General features: G+C 43.7%; 1 protein-coding gene across 1 annotated transcript; it reads left to right on the top strand.

Annotated features, from left to right (window-relative positions):
* The first annotated feature begins 83 nt into the window (after nt 1-83).
* Nucleotides 84-21,544, top strand: TRIM37 (tripartite motif containing 37). The gene is made up of 25 exons (XM_065732033.1): nt 84-238; nt 499-600; nt 1,169-1,209; nt 1,720-1,836; nt 2,617-2,704; nt 3,478-3,600; nt 4,718-4,841; nt 6,303-6,370; nt 7,527-7,651; nt 8,985-9,035; nt 9,156-9,237; nt 9,856-9,932; nt 10,387-10,566; nt 11,299-11,413; nt 11,637-11,849; nt 12,207-12,343; nt 13,033-13,130; nt 14,020-14,220; nt 15,683-15,994; nt 17,174-17,302; nt 17,832-18,018; nt 18,633-18,751; nt 20,319-20,471; nt 21,264-21,348; nt 21,505-21,544. Exons 1-25 carry the CDS (start codon nt 218-220, stop codon nt 21,506-21,508), a joined length of 2,952 nt encoding a protein of 983 aa, XP_065588105.1. The 5' UTR covers nt 84-217; the 3' UTR covers nt 21,509-21,544.
* The last annotated feature ends 509 nt before the right edge of the window (nt 21,545-22,053 follow it).

The raw sequence follows: 22,053 nt of genomic DNA, 5'->3' as shown, positions 1-22,053 counted from the left end.
GCTGTTGCGTCACAGCGACCGGTGGCGTGACGCGCATGCGCAGTGCGGGCTCGCTGAGGGGCGGCTTCGCCCCGCTGCCGCCACAATGGCGGCTGCGGGCCGGGTGAGGCGGCGCGGCGGTTTCTAGCGCTGCCCGCCTTCGCGTTTCGCCCTTCGCGGGCCGTGCGCTCGGGACGGCCGGTGAGGGGGGTCCGCTCCCGCGGGGAGAGCCGCGGCCATGGACGAGCAGAGCGTGGAGGTGAGCGGCGGTCGGGGCGCGGCCCAGGTGCGCTGTGCGGGGCGGCTGTGGGGCGTCACTTGGGTTGGGAAGGCTGTGCCGCGGCCTGGCGGCACGACGGGCCCGAACCCCCCCCACCCGCGGCCTCGAGCTGTGCTTAACGCGCTCCGCGGCGCCGTTTGGTTCCGAGTCCGCTGTGCTGCTCCTCCTGCCCGGAGAGCGCCGTTCTCGCGTGTCTGAGCCGCGTGGATTAACGATAGCGCCGTTTTGTCCTTTTCTAGAGCATTGCCGAGGTGTTCCGATGTTTTATTTGTATGGAGAAACTGCGGGATGCGCGACTGTGTCCGCATTGCTCCAAGCTGTGCTGTTTCAGCTGTATCCGGGTGAGTTCGCTCATTATCATCAACTGCAAAACGTCCGAGCGTAGAAACCGCTGATCTTCACAAGGGACTGCCTGGAAGAGCCGCGATTAAGAAGCAGCTGTGTTATGACCCTTCATTTCACATCAGCTGCTCGTATTTGTGTGCTTCCTCCTGGAACAGAAATATGCAGAGGGTCGCTGTGGGTTTGGTCACTGGTCAGCAGGTGTCTGACTTGTGTACCGGTTGCTCAAGAGGGGGGAAATAAGTTACAGCAGGAATTCCTGGTCTTTGTTTTGTGTCTGTTACCCCGAAGCTCTGGGGCTCTGCACTGGGTTCGTGGCTCCTGCTGGAACCTCAGGTGCTGCAGAATTCCTCATTTTCACTGCAAGTGATTGTGGGGACTGCAGAACAGTGCCTGTCCTGTGTCTGAGATACACGCAGCAGTTTCTTTTGTAACAAGTGCTTGAATAGTTAGATTTCAAATCCATAAAAGAGGAAAAATAGCAGAAGGCAAATGGGAAGCATTAACTTGTAAATAGAAGGTTGTTTTGCTTGCCATTTCTTTTAAGGCTTTTTTTCTCCTTTGTAGCGTTGGCTGACGGAACAAAGAGCTCAGTGCCCTCATTGTAGGTAAGGTATTTCTAATTCCAGAAATAAATTATCTGTGTGGATTGAAGGTGGGGGGCATATTTTCCCCTAAGGAAGGGGAGGTTTTTAAGAAAGCAGCCAGTCAGTTTTACAGAACTTCATATCCAGCTTTTAAAGTATTTAATCTGTAGTTTTTAAATGCTTGGAAGGAGGTGAGTACCTGTGTTTTACAGAGGTGTTCACTGAAGCACAACTGTAGGGATGGCTGAATAGTGGGAGCAATTGGAGTGCTGAGAAATGAAATATTTGCCCACTGTTATCCGAGAATCTGTTTATCTAAAAATAGTTCGGGTGTCCCTGTGTAGTTCTGGGGTGGTTTGATTTGTTTTCTCCCAGTAAGAGCAAATCAGCTTGAAGCACTTCAGAAAAAGAAAGAGCACTGCAACGACCACTGACTTTTCCAGTGGTGTAGACCTGGTGATCTCATCTCAGTGTGCTCTTCTGGCTCCCAGAGCACAGTTCTCACTGTAACTCTGGTGGTGCTTCTTGCAGAGCCCCACTGCAGCTGCGAGAGCTCGTGAACTGCCGCTGGGCAGAGGAGGTCACACAGCAGCTTGATACTCTTCAACTGTGCAATCTCACAAAGCACGAAGAAAACGAGAAAGACAAGTAAGTAGAGCACTGCTCACGTGGAGGGTTTGTACTTTGCATTATGTGAATGAACTTTTAATTCTGTCTTGTTTCTTTACGTCAGGGAACAGATTCAGATTTCTGATTTAAATGCTGAGTTGCCATTCCTTAATGGGTGTCACCAGTGTTGTCTCTGACTAAAAGTTGGAGTTCGTTTCTGTCATGCTTAATAGCAGTGAGAAGAGCTCCTAAACTGTAATATTTCTCATTTGAATGAGTGTAGTGTGAGAAAAATGTGAGAAGAAGCAATGAAAAATGGACAGGGACTCATTATGTGTCCTGCACCTTCTCCAAGTTCCTGAAACTTTGGAGGAGGAGGAGGGGAGGGGCACATAGTGGAAGTTTGCCTGATTTGTGCTGGGTTTGCTCACAGAGCTCTGAGTTTGATTCAGTGGCAGTAACTTCTACCTGCTCTGCATAAATCTGGTTTTGTTTGTATACTTCCTCTCTATGAAATACTTCACAGAATCACACAGTCATAGGGGTTGAAAGAGACCTCTAGAGATCATCGAGTCCAACCCCCCTGCCAAGGCAGGCTCCCTACACCAGGTCAATACACCTTCCTGCCAATGCTAGGAATGTTTATTTTACAAAATATTTTTGTTGGCTGTTCTTGTAAATCTATGCTAATGATTTATGGTCTACTGGAGCTCTGGGCTTAATTCAGGTAGCAAAACAAGTTAAAATGTTAAATCCAGTTTCCAGAAGATTAGTACGTATCCTCTGTGGCTGATGTGTTGTTTTTCTGTTGCGCTTGAGGTGTGAAAATCATCATGAAAAGCTCAGTGTGTTCTGCTGGACCTGTAAGAAGTGCATCTGCCACCAGTGTGCGCTCTGGGGAGGAATGGTAAGAGCAGCCTGCAGTGTGTGAGCAGCCAGCATCGTGTCCTGCTGCAGTTTGAGGGAGTAGAAAAGCTAGGAAACTTGATTTGGCCATTCACTTACCATGCCAGTACCATAGCTGTACACTTTTATAATGTAATGTGGATGTGGGTTTTGAAAGGTAATGTCTTGTAATTAGAGAAGCAAAGTGATATTTTGCTGAAAGGAAATTAAAATTACCTTCCTTGTTACAAGCTTCGGGATGTTGTGGACAAACAGTGGGTGGTGGTGAGGACTTTGGGCAAAGGAAGAAGTCTTTCTCAGAGTATTTAGATAATGTTACTTAAGCATTCTGGGTAGTAGTTCTGAATATCTGCAGAAGTATATTAGCACCACAGTTCACCACACTGTTTGTTATCCTCTGCTGTAATGCCTTGGAATATAGGTGATTGAATGTTGCTTTGACAGTATGCTGCACCTGGGAAGGGTGTTTTAGTAGTAAGTCTTTCTGTCTTCATTTATTTGTTAGAGCTGCCCAGTGAATAAAGCAGTTTGTTTCTGGAGGACTTCAAATAGTTCTTGACAGGAAGTTTGGATGTTATGAAAGCCAAATTCGTGACTTCTTATGAAGGGATGCAAAAGACAGACTTCCTACTTGCAATCTGGAAAAGTTCCAAAGCAGAATGAGTGATACACTGGGAGGCTTTCTTCTCCTCTGTCAGTAATGTAATAGGAGCGGACCGAAGTTAAAATGATAAGTTCAATTCTCCTCCCTTGATTTATTTATTATTTTTATAGCATGGAGGACATACTTTTAAGCCACTGGCAGAAATATATGAACAGCATGTCACAAAAGTAAATGAAGAAGTGGCGAAGCTTAGAAGAAGGCTCATGGAACTGATCAGCTTAGTGCAAGAAGTGGTAAGAAATCAACTCAGAACAGCACTGGATTTTCCTGCAGTGTGCCACTGTCACAGGATAACTGTGAAGTGGGAAATGGAAATAGGGTACAATTTCCTATGCTCAGAAGTGTTTCCGTACCTGTGTGTGATTCTGTGAAGGTAAACAGATAATGCTATAGAGAGAGATTTTCACTTCCTAGTTACTTTTACACATTCTCAATGTTGTTCTTGCAATTGTCAGACAGAAGAGGTGTGAGTTGGCTCGTGGGGGATTTCTCTTTTGGTGCGTGGTGTGTCAGCCCAAACTCAGACGGTTCCTTGAAAGGTTATTTTTATAAACAGTCACAAACAAAACGTTCAGTCTGCTGTGCCAAACCAGCACACAAATGCTTTGTTCTAGCAGATCTCATTCCCCTTCCTTTGGGAAAATTAAAGACAAGTGCACTTGAGCCTAAATACTGCCTGTTTTTGAACAAGGATTTGTAAAATCTGGAGAGATTCATTTCAGGAAGAAAGGTACAGGTTCTGTCCAACTGTTCTTTTTCCAACAAAGTAACTTGTTTTTTGTCCTATACCTCTCAAGTTAGAGGAGAAGCACTGATAGTTATGTTTTCTGAGCTTGATACTGAAAAATGCTCATATGAAAAATTCTTATTGAGAAAATGTTTCTCAGGTTTGTTGTTAACCTTTGGTCACCCACCAGAGGGCACACTTATGTGCTCAATAAAAGTCGAGGGATATTTATAACATCATAACGAGGTACTTAGTGTGGCAACAGGAATAACCTGTAAGGTAGCTCATCTGAAGACACGTTCCTATTTTCTTACTCTAGACATGCAAGCTTGAGTTCATTAAGACCAAGATTTTTATTTTTTCTCCCAGAGAAGGGCTGGAAGGGGCTCTGGATGGCATTGTTGGGTATTCAATGGGTAGCAGCCCTGCCCCATGGCAGGAGGGTTGGAACCAGGGGATCTTTATGCCCCTTCCAACTCATTCTATAGTTTTATGATCTCTGGGGTCTGGAAGATCACTCTATAATCTCTGGGGTTGTGTAAATGAATAAAATGTTCAAGAGTGTGAATGCTCCCTCACTGTGCCTGTTTCATTTTTTGTTTTCTTTCCCTGAACTCTCTTAGGAGAGAAACGTGGAGGCAGTGCGTAGTGCGAAGGATGAAAGAGTGCGGGAGATCAGAAACGCGGTGGAGATGATGATCGCACGGTTAGACACTCAGCTGAAGAATAAGCTTATAACCTTGATGGGTGAGTATTTCCTGATCTGTGATGGATGGGGGCAACGTATTCAAACTGTGTAAAGCTACTGAGGAACTTCTTTACCCAGGATCATGACCACTCGTGCTGTTGGATGGTGCCAAGCAGGGAAACTGACAGAAAATACCTACAGTAGATGCTGTGTTTAATGTTACTGTGTTTGCAGCCCTGAGTTGCTGGAGGCAGCTTGTTCTGTTTGTTACAAACTCCTGTATAATAAATAGCTCAGAAAACACTTATCTTCCATTTGAATTCCAAGTTATTTAGTGCTTTTTCTCATAGTGACAGTGCGTTTCTATGATCATTGCTGTTAGCCAACGGAGATGTCTTTGTCACATTGCCTCCTCTTAATGTCATTTAAAGAACCTGAAGTCTTTATTGCTGCCTGGTAAGCTGCCATTCAGAGCCATGTGTAGGGGCAGGCTGCAAATGAAGAGCATGGCATCTGGAATCAGTTGCTAGTTTGGTTCCTAGCTGACAGCTCTGTGAGATACCGTTCTCTTCAGACAGTCTTGAAATGTTATACATATAACCTCAGTCTTGCACGGTACTCAACCCTTAATCAGAGCAAGTAAATAAATAGATTTTTGGCCCTGTTTGTCCCAGAAATAAGGTAATAAAATGATGCAAGATGTGTTTCTGATGCTTGAAATCTGTATATACTCACCCACCCAAAGAAAATTGGTAACTTTCATGCTTGGAAGATGTCCTTAGCTTTGATAATGCTTGCTTTTGTTCTTCCACTTCATCTTAGTTTTAAAAACAAAACAACACATTACATATAGTCACTGCATTGTAGCTGTATTTTGGTTTCCTCAGCACGATCATATCAGTACTTAGAATGGCTGCAGTAAGTTAAATCCAGGATTTATACATAGTTTGTATACGTAACCAGATGCAAGGTTTGTTTGAAGGTGTACAGTTTGAAGATCAGTCTTAGCTTAGGCACTCTGCCACAGTTTCATCTGCGTGTACAGGTTAACGTGTTGTCTGTGCAAAGCCTCTTTTTCTGTGGATTACCAAGAGCCCTTCAGACACTTAATGTGTGGTGGTGACAAAGTAAATCCTCGTGAGAGAAAAGCAGACAGATGTGACATAGGTTTTTTTGTTCTTCCTTGTCTCAATCCTCATGCTAATGGAAGTTCACAAACACATTAATTGATGCTTCCCATTGGTTGGCTGTTGTTGTTTTTAATGAAGAAAGCAATCATCAAAGTCCAGAGAAACAGTGAACTTGAAAAGTGTCTGCTAATATAAAAGAGACTTCTTTCTGTCTGAAACAGCAGACCCACCATTTCTGGGTCACAGAATGTTTCAATATTGTCTTAACCTCAAATGAGTTCATTGCTACAGCTCTAATTAAAAACGTAGGCCTGCTTCTAAAATGCTTTCTCAATCAACCTTGGGAGTGTGTCATCTTGTTTTTAAGCAGGTCTTCCTTTCTTTAAACAGGTCAAAAGACATCTCTTACCCAAGAAACTGAACTTCTGGAATCACTGCTTCAAGAAGTAGAGCATCAGGTGATTATGAAAATAGTTGAAACGTAACATTTGTATATATAAGCACATGGATAATTCTTCAGCTGACCTTCTTTTTCACTTCTTTTTCAATTATTAATTGATAGAGCTATTTCTTGGGGGTGTTTTTTCATTCAAGTGGTCATGGGTTGTATGAAGAACTTGTGAAAAGGTAGAATGTCTTCCAGGAAAAAGGAAAAGTGTTCTCTCGTGTTGCTTGAAAAGCTACTACAAGGGGTACTAGCAAAAATGTATAGAAATACACAGTTGTGCATTTGTTTAAGTTAACTTAGCATTTAAACCACATGGGCAGGTGCTGCTGGTTTTGTTGCTGCCAACAGCATATGAACTGTGGTGGTTATAAATAGGGAATAAACAAATCTACTGTTTCTCTCTCCAAAAAGATGGCATTGTATCACTTTTTCTATCTTGCTTCTAACTGTAAGAGCTCAGCTTATGCAAATGAAATATTCAAGTTTTGCAGAGCCTGACTGTACCTGCCCTCAGTGATTTCTGCTTGCTGTGATGAAGGAGCTTTCTTGCTCTCTTCACCTGTGAGGATGACTGGAAGGGGGGGGGGGGGGGGTGGCAATAAGGCAGTGAAGGAACAACTGAAATATAAAAGCTGTGTAATGTCACAAACCTATCTTGCTGTGTTTTGATACATTGGGCAAATTATCATAAATTCTAATTAAGCTTCCTTTCCAGATTGGTTTTACTTTGCTGTTGTTGTACTAAGCACAGTAATCGTATGACTTGGTATTATTAATCAGGTGTCTTTATATGTAATTCTTTTAACCTAAATTAATTACATAGAAATTGCTGTAACTTGCCCTGTTTGAGTCTTCAGTAGTCAGGAGTTCCCAAATGAGATGCACAGGGCCCACAATTAGAATATCTAACTTAACCAAGACTTTTGAATGTCTGAACTGTTGACTATTAACAGCTGTATGTGGTCAGTATTACTAGTTAATTGCTAAGTTCAAGGAAGATCAAACAAACTGAACCAAACAACCAAATACCCTGCAAGTGTCTTTGTAGATATCACTGTGGAAGAATTGTGAAGCTGCCACAGATCTGCAATTTCTGCTTAAAACCCAAAGTGTCAAAATGTGTCGTGTGCTGATGGCATTGTTCTTCTTTCTGCTTTCCCTGGTAGTTACGGTCGTGCAGTAAGAGTGAGCTGATATCCAAAAGTTCAGAGATCCTGATGATGTTCCAGCAGGTTCACCGGAAGCCTATGGCCTCGTTTGTCACTACTCCTGTTCCTCCAGACTTCACAAGGTAAGCGTTGGGTTCCCTCTCTCGTGTAGTTTGAACATAAAAGCCATCTTATAACTGCTTTTCTAATTACAAAGTAATTACAGGGGGGTAATCCCATGTCCCACAAAACAGATTTCAGCTGCATGGAGGAGGACATTACAGTGAGCCTAGGTGGTAGATATCTGTTGATGTGCATAAGCCTTGTGTAAAACAAGGGCAGGAGAGCTCTGCTGTGTTTTAAGGTGTTGGTTTAAAAGAGTGGGCAATAAATTTGTGATGATTAGGTTGGATTCAGAGAGATTCCCTGATAACCACTTCTGGTGAAGGGGAGTCACACTTCTCTGCTGCGTGAGTAATCTGTGGGTGCATGGTTCTGTATGTTTCTCAGTGTTGAACTTGATGTCTCTGATTTGATTTCCAGGTTTATACACCAAAAATGTCTGACTGTGTGACTTCCCTCAGCAGCCTACGCCTCGTGTAGGGTTTCTGTTCTTTCAGGGCCGTTGTCATATGTCCATGTCCCTGCTGGGGAGTCAGAACAGTGGGTTCCAGCTGACTAGATTTTTTTTCCCTTTTACACTTAGTTTACTGGTTTGTCCTTTTTCTCTAATTAATAGGGTCGTTCAGTGTATAATTGCAAGGCTCTCATGAGATGCCTCTGCAGGTCACCTTAATTCAGAATATACAGACGAAATCACTTCCTAACACTTCTTTGTAAGGAGAGTGCAGTTAGTGCTGGGCTCTGAGGAGGTTGCAGAGTTCAAGGTATGGCTGCAAGTCATCCCTATAGAAGTGCAAGCATGAGAAATCTAGGAAGAATCCCTCAAATCAATCTGGGCTGCTTTTAAATGCAGTCTCAAAACTATTGTCCTGAAGTGTCTTCAGAAGAAAATTTAATGATCTCTCTCAGGAGAACTTAAAGCTGAATATTTATTTTCCAGTGAAGTATCTTGTGCTCTTGGAGCTGAAGCATTAAAGTTTTACACTTTTAGTCATGCACCAGTTTGATGCTCCTAGAACTACCAGTGAGTTTTATATTAAAAATTCAATCTATTAATAAATGATTAGGTGTTACAAGTAATGGGGCAATTTTTCTCAACTATCTTGAAATTCTTTCAGCTTCTTTTTCTTCATAACATAAAATACTTCATTTTGTGTTGTGTTGCTTGGAGAGATTCTAGAGAGAGTGGTTTGTAAGTGCAGTTTTCAGGAGTGCTGTATTAACTCAGTGTAGTCCTAGTGAACATTGGCTCTGGTGAACTGAACAATCTGAAATGCTTCTGAAGATTCAAAAAGTTGACATTTCTAATGTCACCTTTTTCAGTGTATTCTAATATATTTTTTTTCTTCCCAGTGAATTGGTTCCAGCCTATGACTCAACTACTTTTGTACTGGAAAACTTCAGGTAAGAATGGATTTCATGACATTCCTGTGATTATCAGGAACCATTGTCTGTTTCTTCTGTTTGTATGTGATATATTTTTTTTTGTCCCAGTAGCAAATGTATTTTCTCCTCTCTCAATAGTACTTTGCGTCAGCGAGCAGATCCTGTTTACAGTCCACCTCTTCAAGTGTCAGGACTTTGTTGGAGGTTAAAAGTTTACCCAGTGAGTTACATCTTCAACTAAAATGGTTATTGCATCCAGAACCCTTACATGTCGTGCATATGCTTTTCCTGAGAGGAAGAATCAGTTTCATTTTGTGAGAGTCTTATGTAGAAAGCTGGGGGAGGGGAGGAACACAAGGCTGCAGAATTAATCATGAGCCAGTGGGGTGTTCCCTCTCTGCCTCCAGATACCCATCAGTGAACGTTCTCAGTGAAGTTAATCTGGGTGATGTGTATGCACAGTGTTGTATGCAAGCAGTGCACAGGAGGGCTGCTGTGTGAGTCTTCAGGGTGATGTGCATTCAGGACTGACTGTGCAAGGTGTGCTGTTAAAAGGCTTCAGTGTTAATTTTCAAGCAGGTCAAACTATTTCTTCAGTCTCATGGATTGAAGTTGAAGCCATTCTTTGTTCTTGATTGTAATGAGTGTAAATGAGTGTAAATAAATATATCAAAACTGTAGTGCATGAAATGGACTACTGCTGAAAATCTGATCAAAATTATTTTCTGAAAATATTTTCTGAACCTTCAGGGGAGCATGGAGGTGGGTGTTGTCTGACTTTTTGGCTTTGTTTTTTATCAGTTTATTTCTATATTTTCTTTCTTGATATTTTTTCAAGGATGGAAATGGAGTGGTACGAGGCTACTACCTGTCTGTGTTCTTGGAGCTGTCAGCTGGCTTGCCAGAGACATCCAAGTAAGCAAACCTCCTTTGAAAACAGCTGTGGCTTTTGATGTCGGTGTGTTTTTATGATGGCTGTTTTGTTTTTCTATGGGCAAAGAGTCTGGAGGGTTTGGAAAAGTGTGGCCTTGAGTCCTGTAGTGTTGCAAGGGGCTAATGAAGTAAGATTCCTTTTGGCTGCTGAGCCTGAAGATGCTGTCAAGCTATTACTCAGTGACTTGCTCAAGGAAGGAAGTAAACTGACTGCACACCTGAAGAGAGCACCCATCTCATAGCATTCAGATGTAAACTTGGCTCACCAGATTGCTCCCTGGTGCTGCCTTCTTTCCCCAGTTACCTTATTTTCAGTAAGATTGTGCAATGTTTTACACCTCTTCAGATGGACATGCTAGCTTTCAGAAAGGGCTTGATGCATTCAGCTGTTCTGACATCTTTGTTTTGCTCTTAACCCTGTGATCTTCCTGTGTAGGTATGAGTACCGTGTAGAAATGGTTCACCAGTCCACCAACGATCCCACTAAAAACATAATTAGAGAGTTTGCCTCTGATTTTGAAGTTGGAGAATGCTGGGGTTACAACAGATTCTTTCGTCTAGACTTGCTAGCCAATGAAGGCTATTTAAACAGACAAAATGACACTGTGATCCTAAGGTAAGGAAGACAACACTTATTTTCTGGTGTTTCATGGAAGTGTCATACATACTACTGAGGTAAAAATAATGATCCGTTGAATTTAAAATAACTGTGATATGATTTTCATAAATGGATTTTGCTGTCCTGAAGTGTTAAAGGAGCAAGTTTGCTAAAGTGAGTTGAGGGAAGTTTGTATGTATTTATTTGAGGGTTAGCTTTGACACTAATACACCTTGAGTGGAGATTTGTAGGTAACTCACAAAAAGAAAGAGGATGTATTCTGTCTCCTTACAAATTGGGGTGAGTGTGGGAGAGGTTTGGGATTGAAGGGCCAAAGTCTGTAATGTAAGAGAGCTGAAGCTGAGAATGGAAACTGCAATATTAGGACAAATAGAGCAGCTTTATCTATCTACTTCAGACATCACTGCACAGACCTACCCTCGCTCCTGTTAGTGTGTTAGTACCCTTGCTCCTTTGTAGTGTGTTGATTTTGTTAGTGCTGCTTTGGAACAATAACTCCCTGTCCTATAACTGCTCCTGCTATTACCATTCATTATGTTCAGGATACTGTGTACAGAAGCACGTGTTCATAGAGCCTCAGAGTAGCTGGAGGGGATCATCCAGCAGGGTTGCCCTTGTGTGATGTCTGTTGAGCATATCTCACCACTAGATTTCAGGTCATCCCGTGTTCTGATGCCAGGACTTTCAGCCTTTGTCAGAAAGCTGAACCTTTTCAAATGTCCTTTGAAGGTTTCAAGTGCGCTCGCCAACCTTCTTCCAAAAGTGTCGGGATCAGCACTGGTACATTGCTCAGTTGGAAGCTGCTCAGACAAGTTATATCCAACAAATAAATAATCTCAAAGAAGTAAGTTTGATGTTTATTGATATAAAATTTCCTTTTTATTGCCTAGTCATTGTTTTAGGTTACGAAGCTCATATTTGGCACTTTTGTTTACTTGGGTAGCTACACATACTGTGCTTCTGATGGCGTTAAAACAATGTGTGCAAGTCAATGAAAAGGATTTGGTTCAACAGTGCTGTTCCATTGGTATCTTCTGTGTGCAATTTGTGTCTCTCTCCTGTTTCAGAGGGTCGCAATTGAGCTTTCCCGGACTCAGAAGACGCGAGGCATTTCACCTCCAGACACTCACCTCAGTCCCCAGAATGATGATGGACCAGAAACGAGATCAAAAAAATCTGGACCAAGCACTGAAGCACTGCTTGAGAGCATTGCTGCTCCGGGGTCAGTGCGAGACAGCAAGGAGGAGGATGAAGAGAAGATTCAGCATGAAGACTTCAATGTAGGAACCGTCTTGTCTTCTCTTGTGTAGTTCTTTTATTATAGATTAGCAGTAGAAACATTTGTGGAGTTTTGCATTGTAAATTAGGCTTCATCTCTTCGTGGAAACAGGAGACAATGGGTTTGAATATTAGCAAGTGATGTCATAGAGAGATGTTTGGGAACAGAGCTGCTTGATCCCACTGTAAGGTTTCCCAGTTGCAGCTAAAAAGTGTGACTTTGTTCCCAGCTCTTACTGTGCTTTCAGTCTCTCCTAACTTCTGTGTGGCAGTGTGACACCTCTGTGTGGAGAGGGTTTGTTTGTAGCTTCTGGCAAAAGCAGTGAGGTTTGAGTGAGGTGTTTCTTTTTGTTACGTAGCTTGAACTCTCTGATGGTGATTTGGATGTAGAGCTTGCTGGAGAAGATGAAGTGAACCACCTTGATGGCAGCAGCTCTTCAGCTAGTTCAACAGCAACTAGTAACACTGAAGAGAATGATATCGATGAAGAAACTATGTAAGTAACTTACAATCCCAGATAATCACCTTGTGCTTCCCAAGCAGTTACATATTCATTTGTTATATCACAGTTACAGTGTATTTGGGAGTTAGTGCAACGTGAAGGATGTTTCCTGTGCTGGAAACAACAGAAGCTGATAGAGTTGATGTTAAACATGGAATTTTCAGGCGTGGTTCTTTACTTTCTGGTCTCTTCCTTTGCTTTTGTAATGAGTTCTACCTTTTATAGTCTGTAAAGATTGTTTGACAAAAGAATAAGGAATTTGTTTATATACTGATCAGCACCGTAATGAAATAGAGCTTGGTATTAAAAAGTGGTGCAGTAGGAGGAGTGGTAATAAGGACAGGTAGTTAGTTAAAACCAGCTAACTTGATTTTCTTATCTGGCACACTAATGTTTAATCCAGGAACATTCATTAAAACGTGAGGATGTGTAGTAACACATACAGATACAGAAGTTTGCAGGATGGGATTTTACAGTCTGGATTTGGGTGACACTTTTGGACTCCTGGTTAGTGAGTCAGTCATTTAATTAACACACTTTAATTAAATTTGTGTAGTTTGGGATGCAAAAGGTGCTATTTACGGTGGTTTGTGTTTTTCTTGATGGTATGTGCCATGGTGTTTTAGGAGCAGCCAGAATCCAATCACTCTGTTCTCCCATTTCCACTCCAATCTTCTCTTAAGGTCTGGGGAAAATGATGTGGAATATAGTAATAATATGGAGCTGGAAGAAGGAGATCTCATGGAAGATGCAGCAGCTGCTGCTGCTCCTGGGGCATCAGGTATGAAAAACAGCCTTCAGAATTCCTATGTATGCGAAGCACTGCTGGACTTCTTCCCCTGCTCTTTTTGGAAGCAACGTCAAGCTGTGTGTTCTGCAGGCATTTCTATTTTTGGAAGTGCTGCATCATGTAGTTTGTACTGATTATTGCAGTGTAGCAGAAACATCTCATTGGTTTGGCTTAAAAAAAAAAGGCAGGGGGAAATCTGGAGGTGTTCAGAAATGATGCAGAACTTTGCAGGGAGACTTCTCTGCTTCTTAGAAAATCCTTCAGTGGCACAAAAAAAGAAATTGGCAAGCAGGTTCTTTTAATGTCTGTAAAATCTAAAAAACGTGGAAGGGAGGGAGAAGTCTTAAAGAAGAAAGATGTTTAAATTGTAATAATAAAAAGGTGCTCTTAAGATCTCATGCCTTCTGGAGATAATTATAGGCCACGTTGTGAGCCATAGGTTAATGAAGGTTGAATATGTGCATATTTCAGTGTGGTAGAGATCACCATAGAGATGACCTGGTCAGAACTGGCATTCACCAGAAATGCTGCAGTGGAGGTCTAACAGGGAGGGCAAAAAAGCTTGGAAGTTTGTGTCTGCCTTCAGAATAAATGCTCTTTGTATTGATTTGCTAATAAATAGATTGACTAGATCAATTAAGAGATTTATGTGGAAGATACGAGCCAAACATTTTTATTTTTTTTTCCTCCCTTGGTCCCCTGTGGTCCTTCTTTGCTTAAAGATTGTTCAGGAACATCCGATTGCTTGCAGAATGCTCAAGTCCATGAGATAATACTGATATTGTTACATTTCTTGGAATGTTTTTTATCCTTAATGTGCTTGAACTCTCTTGACTCATGTCCTTTACGTGCATGCTCTTTCCCCACAACTCCTCCTTAGGCACTAGCCACAGCTACACCAGTGCAAGTGGGAGAGCTTCCAGGAGAGGAGGAAGTGCCCTGGGCTCAGCAGCTAGTAGCAGTTTATTGGATATTGATCCCTTGATTTTAATCCACTTGCTGGATCTGAAAGACAGAAATGGCATGGAGAACCTCTGGGGGCTCCAGCCACGTCCGCCTGCCTCTCTTCTGCAGAACAGAGGTAACTGCACATCAGATCTCAATTTTGTTCCATTCTAGAAATGTCTCTGTGAATGCTGTTCCTGAGCAGGTTTGTGGGAAGGGAGGAAGAGAATGACAGGCCATCATTTCCACTGCTAGCTAGACTTTTTCATATCCTCATCTGTGCTCATCAGTATGCAGCATCTTAATGTTTTCTTTGTCTTGATGGGTGACCTCAGCTTGAGAGCCCTGTATGACTCAACTGGGAACACAAGTGTGCATGGAGGAGTGTGGTCTTGTCTTGGGGGCTGGGACTGAAGTGGCTGGCTGCTCTGTGTAGTAACATGGTAGCCATGCATTTGGTGCAGTGTATTGAAAGCTGCTGTGGGAGGTGAATGAAAGGCCCTTTTCTAGGAGGGGTTAGCACTGCAAGACAAAACAACTCTAACAGCTATCTGCTGGGAAGGCAGCTATGGCTCTTGCTTCACACAGTTTGTGCATTTAGTGGTTGAGAGTGCTGGGAGCACGGTGTGTGTGGACGAGAAGATAAATGCTGGAATTTATTTCTATGTGAAGAAGGCACTTAGAACTGGAAAACTGTAGAAGAGCAAGCAGAGGGCAAAAGGGGCGTGGGTTCAAGTGGGAAAATGATGACAACCAACAGCTCAAACTGAGAAGGCACTGCATTTTGGGCTGTACTACTTAGGCAAGGGTAGGCTCATCTCTTGTATTTATTGGGTTCTTGGCCATCTTAAGCTACTGGCTGCACAGCTGGAATGTGAGGTATGCGTACGGTTTGACTGTTCCCACACCCTATTCAAGTCATGCAGATAAGAGGAAGCTGCTGTTACATTTGGAGTTTGCTGAACTTCTCCTCCTAGGTTGAAGGTTTTTAAAAAGCTCTGAACATTTGAATTTGCAATAAAACATTTATGGAATGTGTAGCACTTCAAACAGACATCAAAGTTGATGGATTTCTATCTAAGCTGCATATAGACTAACTCAGGTATTGGCACTTTGTCATGGTCATGTGGTGTTAGGTACTTAGGGGAATTCCTCCCCCTGTTCCAGATTTCTTTGAGTTTTATCTATTAACCTGAAATGGTGGTGGTATGAGAATCTTACACAGGCTTTTAGCACGTTTCATAGAAAACATTTAACAAATTTGACACTTTAATAGCAGCTAGGCTGGTGAACTGACACTTGTCTGCAGTATAGGGTAGCTCAGTTGTCATCATAGCATCAGAAGTCCTGCTCATTCCAAAGAGCAAGCTCAGTGCCCTTCCTCTACATCAGGCAGTGGATAGAAATCTGCTGTCCCTTGGTTGTGCAGCACTGGCATCCTAAATTACAGTGCTGTAGAGTACAGGAGAAAGCATCTCACCCCTTGTACATGAGGTAGGGCAAAAGGGAGAATTCTGACAGCTGTTAAAAGCAGATGCTTTTATCTGAGACCAGTTTTGCTTACCTGTTGTGTTCTTCACCTTCTCCCTTTGGTGAAGCGTCGTCGTACTCCCTGAAGGACCGCGAGCTGCGGAGGCAGCAGGCGATGTGGCGCGTGCCGCCTGACCTGAAGGTGCTGAAGAGACTGAAAACTCAGATGGCTGAAGTCCGAAGCAAAATGTCTGATGTGAAAAACCAGCTGTCAGAAGTAAGAAGCAGCAATGCTGGCTCGTGTGATGGACAGCCCAACTTCTTCTCCGTTGAGCAAGGTGCTCTAGCTGCCTGTGGGACAGACGGCTGCAGCAAGCTGCAGGAAATAGGAATGGAGCTACTGACCAAGTCTTCAGTGACCAGTTGTTACATAAGGAATTGTACGTACTCGGGGGAGGGGGTGGGGTTAGATGTCACTCGTATAGGTGGTTGATGATATAGCTGCTCTGTACAGCTACAGGTGAATACAGAGATTCAGTACTGAATTTGGTGATAGTTGGGCTTCATTCCTTGCTGAATGCTGCTCCAGATTTGGGCTGTCTTTGAGCTTGAGGATGTTTCCTAATGGTTACAGAGACTTCACCTTCTGACTGTGACTTGATTCAGAGAGGTGGCCATGACTGAGTCTGTTCAGGTGCTGTCCCTGAATCCTGGTGGCATCACTGGTGTAAGCCAGTGTGGAATCTTTCAATACCACCGTTGTCCATTCTCCCTCACTTTGTTATTGCCAGGAAGAGATGATTTTTCCAGTTGTCTGGGTTTTGATTCAAGTTACCACTTGCTGTTTTGGAGCCAGCATGAGTAAGAGATCTATCATAAATCTTATGTGTGTGGAGGATAGATAGAATAGTCCTCTTACTCTCCGTTCTTTTCCACAGTGACTTTTTGCAACTCCAGCAGAAATCTACTTGACATTTTGTCACATCCCTAAAAAAATTGCTCTTTAATAGTGCACAGTGAGGATTGTGTCTTAGTCTGGGGACTCACAGCATCAGTAAGCCACAGGAAGAATCAAGTCATGTCACTGGAAATGCTAACTTTTGTGTTTTGTGTTTTTTAATACCACCTCTTTTCTCAGCAAATGTCTCATCTTCTGAAGGCTGCTGAGGCACTGGGAAGTCCCTTTGCTCTGCAGCAGAATGAGGAGTAGTAGTACACAGTGCTCTGTGAAATGGGAGCAGTCTTGGGCCCAAATGTGGTGACAGCAGAACTTTGGTATTTTGCTGTTCCAGTTACCACTCCATTCTTACACTTACCTAGATTTCTGCAGCCCCACCACAGGCTCAGGGATCAGTGAATTTGGGAAGTCACGAAGAGCACGAGAGGTGGTTTTAGCTATCCTTATCCTTTCTGCCTTTCAGCCTGGGAGCTGGAAGCTCCCAAGTTACCAAAGCTTTCCTCTATCCCACATCTTTGACAGGAAGGGCAGAGGAGTTTTGTGCACGATGGGGAGTTAAGCTCCCTGTTAGTTTCATTGCTCATTAACTTCCCTTAAAACAAGCATGAATGCTGTAAGCAGTTTGGTTGAACGCTTGTTGCATCTTAAACTATGTTTGCAGCTGCAAGTAAGAAGAGCAATTCACCCAAACCTCTCCGCTTCGGAGCAGCAGGGAGTCTGTCCCTGCGAAGAGCTATGGACTGTGGGGATAAAAGTCTTCGCCTGAAGGCAGATGGGCAAACCTGTGAAGGTAAGCAGGGTCATCTGTAGTCGTGTGCTGTGCTGTATCTGTTGTACAAAGGGTTTTCTTTGAGAAGTCCTTTATGTAGCAACTGAAGTTTGCCTGAAACTTGGCTGGATCTTTCTGTAAACCCACTTAGTGCTGCTGTACAGCATAGACCTCTGATGGGGGTCTGCTGTGGGAAGCACATGAAGATAGTGCACACAGTGTAAGCAACCATTGTGCCCCATTTCAGCCTCATTCACAACCTGAGTGGCTGCCACCAAGAAACCTTGCATCTCTGTAGCTGGGAAAATAGCAAAGAGTGTCTGTGTTTCCAGAAGGTAAACTTTAACTGCACGAAATGGGGAAACAGACTGTGTGTGTGGTCAGAGGACGTGCCCAGATGGTACGTGGATCCTGTGCCATGCTTAGGAAAAGTAAGGTTGGAGTGGAGGGCATGCTTGTGCACACACTTGGAGCTGAACCAGTGGTGTGAAGTGACTAGATTTGTTCTTTTGAAAGGGAGTGTGCTTTGAGCTCTTCTCCTTTTTCTCAGGTGGAGCAGGGAGCTCAAAGGCAAGCAGTCGGCATCACTGTCCCAGGCCCCTGGCTAGCAGTAATGCTTCTGAGGCACTGCCTAAGCCAGAGGAAAGGCCCTGTGAAGGGTCAGATTCTGATGTGGGAGTTCCTGGCTTAAATGGTTTAGCTGCTGCAGAGAAGACCAGGAAAGCTGGTGCTGTAGGGTAAGGATTTTTGTGTTCTCTCCTTCGTCTTGTCCTTTCTTCTCTCCTTTCCCTTGAAGAAAGGAGTACCAATCTGTTGAAATGAGGTGCTTGTAACACAGAAGAGGAATTTCTTCAAAGTTTAATTGGTTGCTGTTCATCTGTCTGGATATCAATTCTTGGCTCTGTAACTAGAGCACAAGTTGTCTTTTCTTTTTTCCTTTGATTTTGCTCAGCTGTTGATATCGTTTGCACCTTCGATGTGAAGGTTGGGCCCAGTCTTCTGTCCTGCAATTCCTTGCCAAAATATCTCACTGAAGGTTACCACTTTCTTCAGGGAAAATTCTTCACTTGACTTTTTCAGCAGTTTCATAATAAGTGTTCTGTAACCAAGCCAAGTGCAATGGAGCACTTCATTTTTTTCCTAAATTAAAAAAAAAAATCACTTTTTTATATATTCACCATAAACCTTGAGGGGTGTTTTTGAGATTAAGTACTTTTAAATCAGTCAAAGCTGGAAGTGGATAAGACTTAATGAGTTAAACTAGATGTGGCACTGAAGGCAGTTGTTTCCTGAGCTGTATGAAAGCCAGATTTCCAGTGGAGGTTTTCACATCTCTCCTAAATTCTTTCAGATCAAATTCTAAAGGATATCGCACGGAGGGGATGCAGTCAGGTGGTTTGGAAGACAACTCTGAAAGTGGTGAGCTGCAGGATGTACTTCCTGAGGGAGCTTCAGCAGGACCAGAAGAAGGTAACCTGGCTGTTGGGAAGGGTGAAGGCAGTGTTACAATGCTTCCAGTCTGTTTGTTTCTGTAGTGGAAGTAGCTTGAAGGGGAAAGGGGGAAAACAGCTGATCCATGGCTGCTGAACTTTGCTGGGATGTTTAGCAGCTGCAATGTAAATCTACATGAGGGAGCATCTCTGCTGTCTGTGATGTTACAGTACAGCATGAATGTGAGGAGCTAGCAGATGTGACAAGGTGCCTTCTGTTTCTCTGGACTTGCTTTTTTACCTCCTGTTGTGCCTTGGGGTCTTTTGCTGTGCTGGTTGTTATCATGACCTTGGGAAGAACTTCTTATCTAGTTGAAGTAGTAGTCAGTGACCTTGGCTTTTAAGTTTTTTGCTTTCAGGGACAAGCCACATTAACGACCTCCACTTTCACACTAGAATCCCTCCTGCAGTAGTTCATTTATCCTGGGTGTTGTGATACATAAGCCAGTTTCCTTAGAGACTTGGAGGAAACTTTTCCCTCTCCCTTCCTGCATCCTTTCCACGCTGGAAAAAAATATTACTGGCATTCTTTTTGAAAGTCCACGTAGAAGAGTTTTTTCTTATCTTGCTAAAACTCTCCTGCCTTCCACCCCTGCACTAATTTGAATTTCAATGACTGAATTGTAGCACAAAGCCTATATTAAGGTGCCAGCATCCATCTCTATCTGCAGTGTGCAATATTGTGTGGGAGTTGGCATTTACAGAAGGTCTCTCAGTGACAAAACTGAATTTCTGCTCTTAGTCACTGCAGCGTGATCATGATGTGCTCCTGCAGTTCTGTTACAGCAGAGAGTCTTAACAGGAAAATGTTTTAAAAACTAAAATATTTCATTGTTAAAAACACCATGAAACAAATCTTACTTTTTTTTTCCTTCCAGAGGGAAAAACTACAGTAGAGTTGGCATCTCACTGAACTGTTTGCTTTCTCTTTGCAATGAGTATCAGCTCTGGAGAAGCAGAAGGGCACAACGTGCTCCTTTGGTCACCTATAACATTGTCTGAAAGAGAGGTGGGGGTCTTCGGCTGATACCAATGTACCCTCAAGTTCTGGCAGAATAAAATAAGCCACCTTGGCTGTCCAGAGCTGTGGTTCCCTTCTGTAGGAGGAACATGAGAAGAGATTTTTGACAGTATTGCTGCTTGAACAACCAGCTTGGCATGTCTGAGTGGATGGTTGCAGTATCCTTAGCTGTCAGGAAGCAGCCTTTATTTTCTGTCCTGTATTTTTCTGTATGCAGAGCAGCTGGCAGGGAGTGCAGCTCAGACAGGAAGGAACCTGAGCCTGCACTCAGCTGGTGACATGCTGGAACTGCTCCTCTCAAGTTAAAGCTGCACAGCAGAACTAGGCTGGTTTCAAAGCTGTTCCCTGCTGTTTTGTCAATTTCATTAGTGTCTAGTAAACACATTTAGTTCTGAACGTGCTCTTTCTTCTCCTGCCAGCTCTTGGTATCTGGTAACTCCTGCATGTGAGAAAATCAAATGTTTTAGCTGCAGAGGTCTTAGTGCTGTTATTTTTGCTTGTTTGATTCGTTTTCTTTCTTTGGCAGGTGGGTCGTGTCAGAAGCATGTCCTTCATCTCCTGCCAGGAATGAGCAGTGACAGTGACATTGAATGTGACACAGAAAATGAAGAGCAGGAGGATGCCACCTCCACGTCAGAGGGGTTTAACCATGCCTTCTCTGTGCAGACCTCAAGTGAAGGTGAATGGGGTGTGTGAGCAGACCTTCCCCTGCACTCCTGTGGGCACTTGAGTGTGCCTGCTAACGCGGGCTGCTGCTGCAGCAGAGGTTGCTGGTGGTGCCATAGAGGGTATTAAGCACAAGTAAGAGCCAATAAGATTTAGAACTCCTCTCTTGGGATCCTAATTAAAAACAGATCAAAACAGGAGAGGGGAACTCTTTGTAGCCTCGAGAAGTCAGCTTAGGTGAGTCATCCCAGGGGAGCTGTTGGAAAACCCATAGCTCTAGTTCTTCTGAATTGGAACTCCCTGTGTACCAGCACTGACACTAAGTAGGCTGTAACTTCGGGGATGTAAGCACTGCCTTAGACATGATTTGCATCTAAACTGGCAGGAGTGCACTTTGAGCACTTGAGATGTTTTTCAGAGAAACATCAGCGCCGTTTTAAAAGCTTTAACCTTCTGGTGAAATGCGTGGTGACATCTGATGCTGGGTGAAGCTGGCTTTTGGCCTGAGCAGGCATCCTGCACTGCATTAGCAGGATGACCTAACAGCTCCTTTAAGTAATTAGTTTACTGCTTTGTCGTATGTCTGCAGCAGGCACTAAAACTTGACAGCTCATCAGAATAATCAAAGCATTGCTCATATCTGTGTTTGACTGAAGTGATCTTTAAATTAAAGCCCCCTGGCAGCCTTAACACAGTGTCAGAGGCATCAGGTACAGCAGTGCTGGCAGGTGAGGGGAAAGCAGGCTTGCTCTGTTCCAGTTGCTCACGTGGTGGAGGTAACAAATGTTGGTTTGTTTGTTTTCAGCTTCAGAGCTGTGCTCAGTGTTCCCAGGGGGTGATGAAGTGGGTCCTGATGACCTCAGCTTTGTTAACGAAGAAGACACCACCAGGTATTTCTGTTTGCCTTAGCTGGCTTCTGGGGTGGCCGCAGCCCTGGGATGCTCCTTTCCCTGCTGCCCCTTGAGCTGGGTCAGGCTGTGTCTGTGGAAGCAGTAGCAGTGCCCTGGTCGGGGGGTGGCACTGAGAGCTGGCTTTCTTTGCACCAGGTAGAGAGCTGTGCTGGGGCCTGCCGACTCACCGGGTCACAGCCTGGGAAGGAGTACCTTTATTCACTGGAGCTCAGCCCCAGGCTGTTGGTGGTGGCTGTGTGTGCACTCCATTCTGTCATCTGCAGTCGTGTTAAGTCTGCTACTGGGGCAGAGTGACCTGTGAAGGCTTTCACGTAGAGGTTGCATTCCTGCTGGCTCAGCCAGCTCCAGATGCTCTGAAACGACGTCCAGAAGGTGCTGGAGCCCTGCTCCATTGTCACTGCAGTAACAGCCCGTGTCTGCATGTCCTCCTTGTAAAGGCTGTGAATGGGTGGGGTGAGGAGGGCTGAAGTCGTGGGCACAGAAGTTGCTTTTCCTCACTCTGTGATGTGGACCAACTCATTGCCAAACTTGTTGCCGCTGTGCGTTGCGTTTTGAGCTGCTACACTACTCGTGAAGCTCTGATGAGAGCTGAGTAACTGGTTAGTGAAAAAGCATGAGTAACTGTGTCTGATAGTTGTCCTCGTCTGACTACTGCTGTTCATTTATGAATGTTCCACAGTGTAA

The sequence above is a fragment of the Cyrtonyx montezumae genome, unplaced genomic scaffold (genome assembly GCF_038088225.1).
Source record: "Cyrtonyx montezumae isolate F1298 unplaced genomic scaffold, pur_monq_1.0 scaffold_15, whole genome shotgun sequence".
In the NCBI taxonomy this organism is placed as follows: Eukaryota; Metazoa; Chordata; class Aves; order Galliformes; family Odontophoridae; genus Cyrtonyx; species Cyrtonyx montezumae.
This window is presented reverse-complemented; position numbering and strand designations above follow the sequence as displayed.

Excerpts from the sequence above, each read along its gene's own strand:
- TRIM37 (XM_065732033.1), top strand. The coding sequence starts at position 218 with ATGGACGAGCAGAGCGTGGAG. Across the intron at positions 2,705-3,477 it reads GTGCGCTCTGGGGAGGAATG|CATGGAGGACATACTTTTAA; the intron begins GTAAGAGCAGCC and ends TTATTTTTATAG. Across the intron at positions 14,221-15,682 it reads CTCTCTTCTGCAGAACAGAG|CGTCGTCGTACTCCCTGAAG; the intron begins GTAACTGCACAT and ends CCTTTGGTGAAG.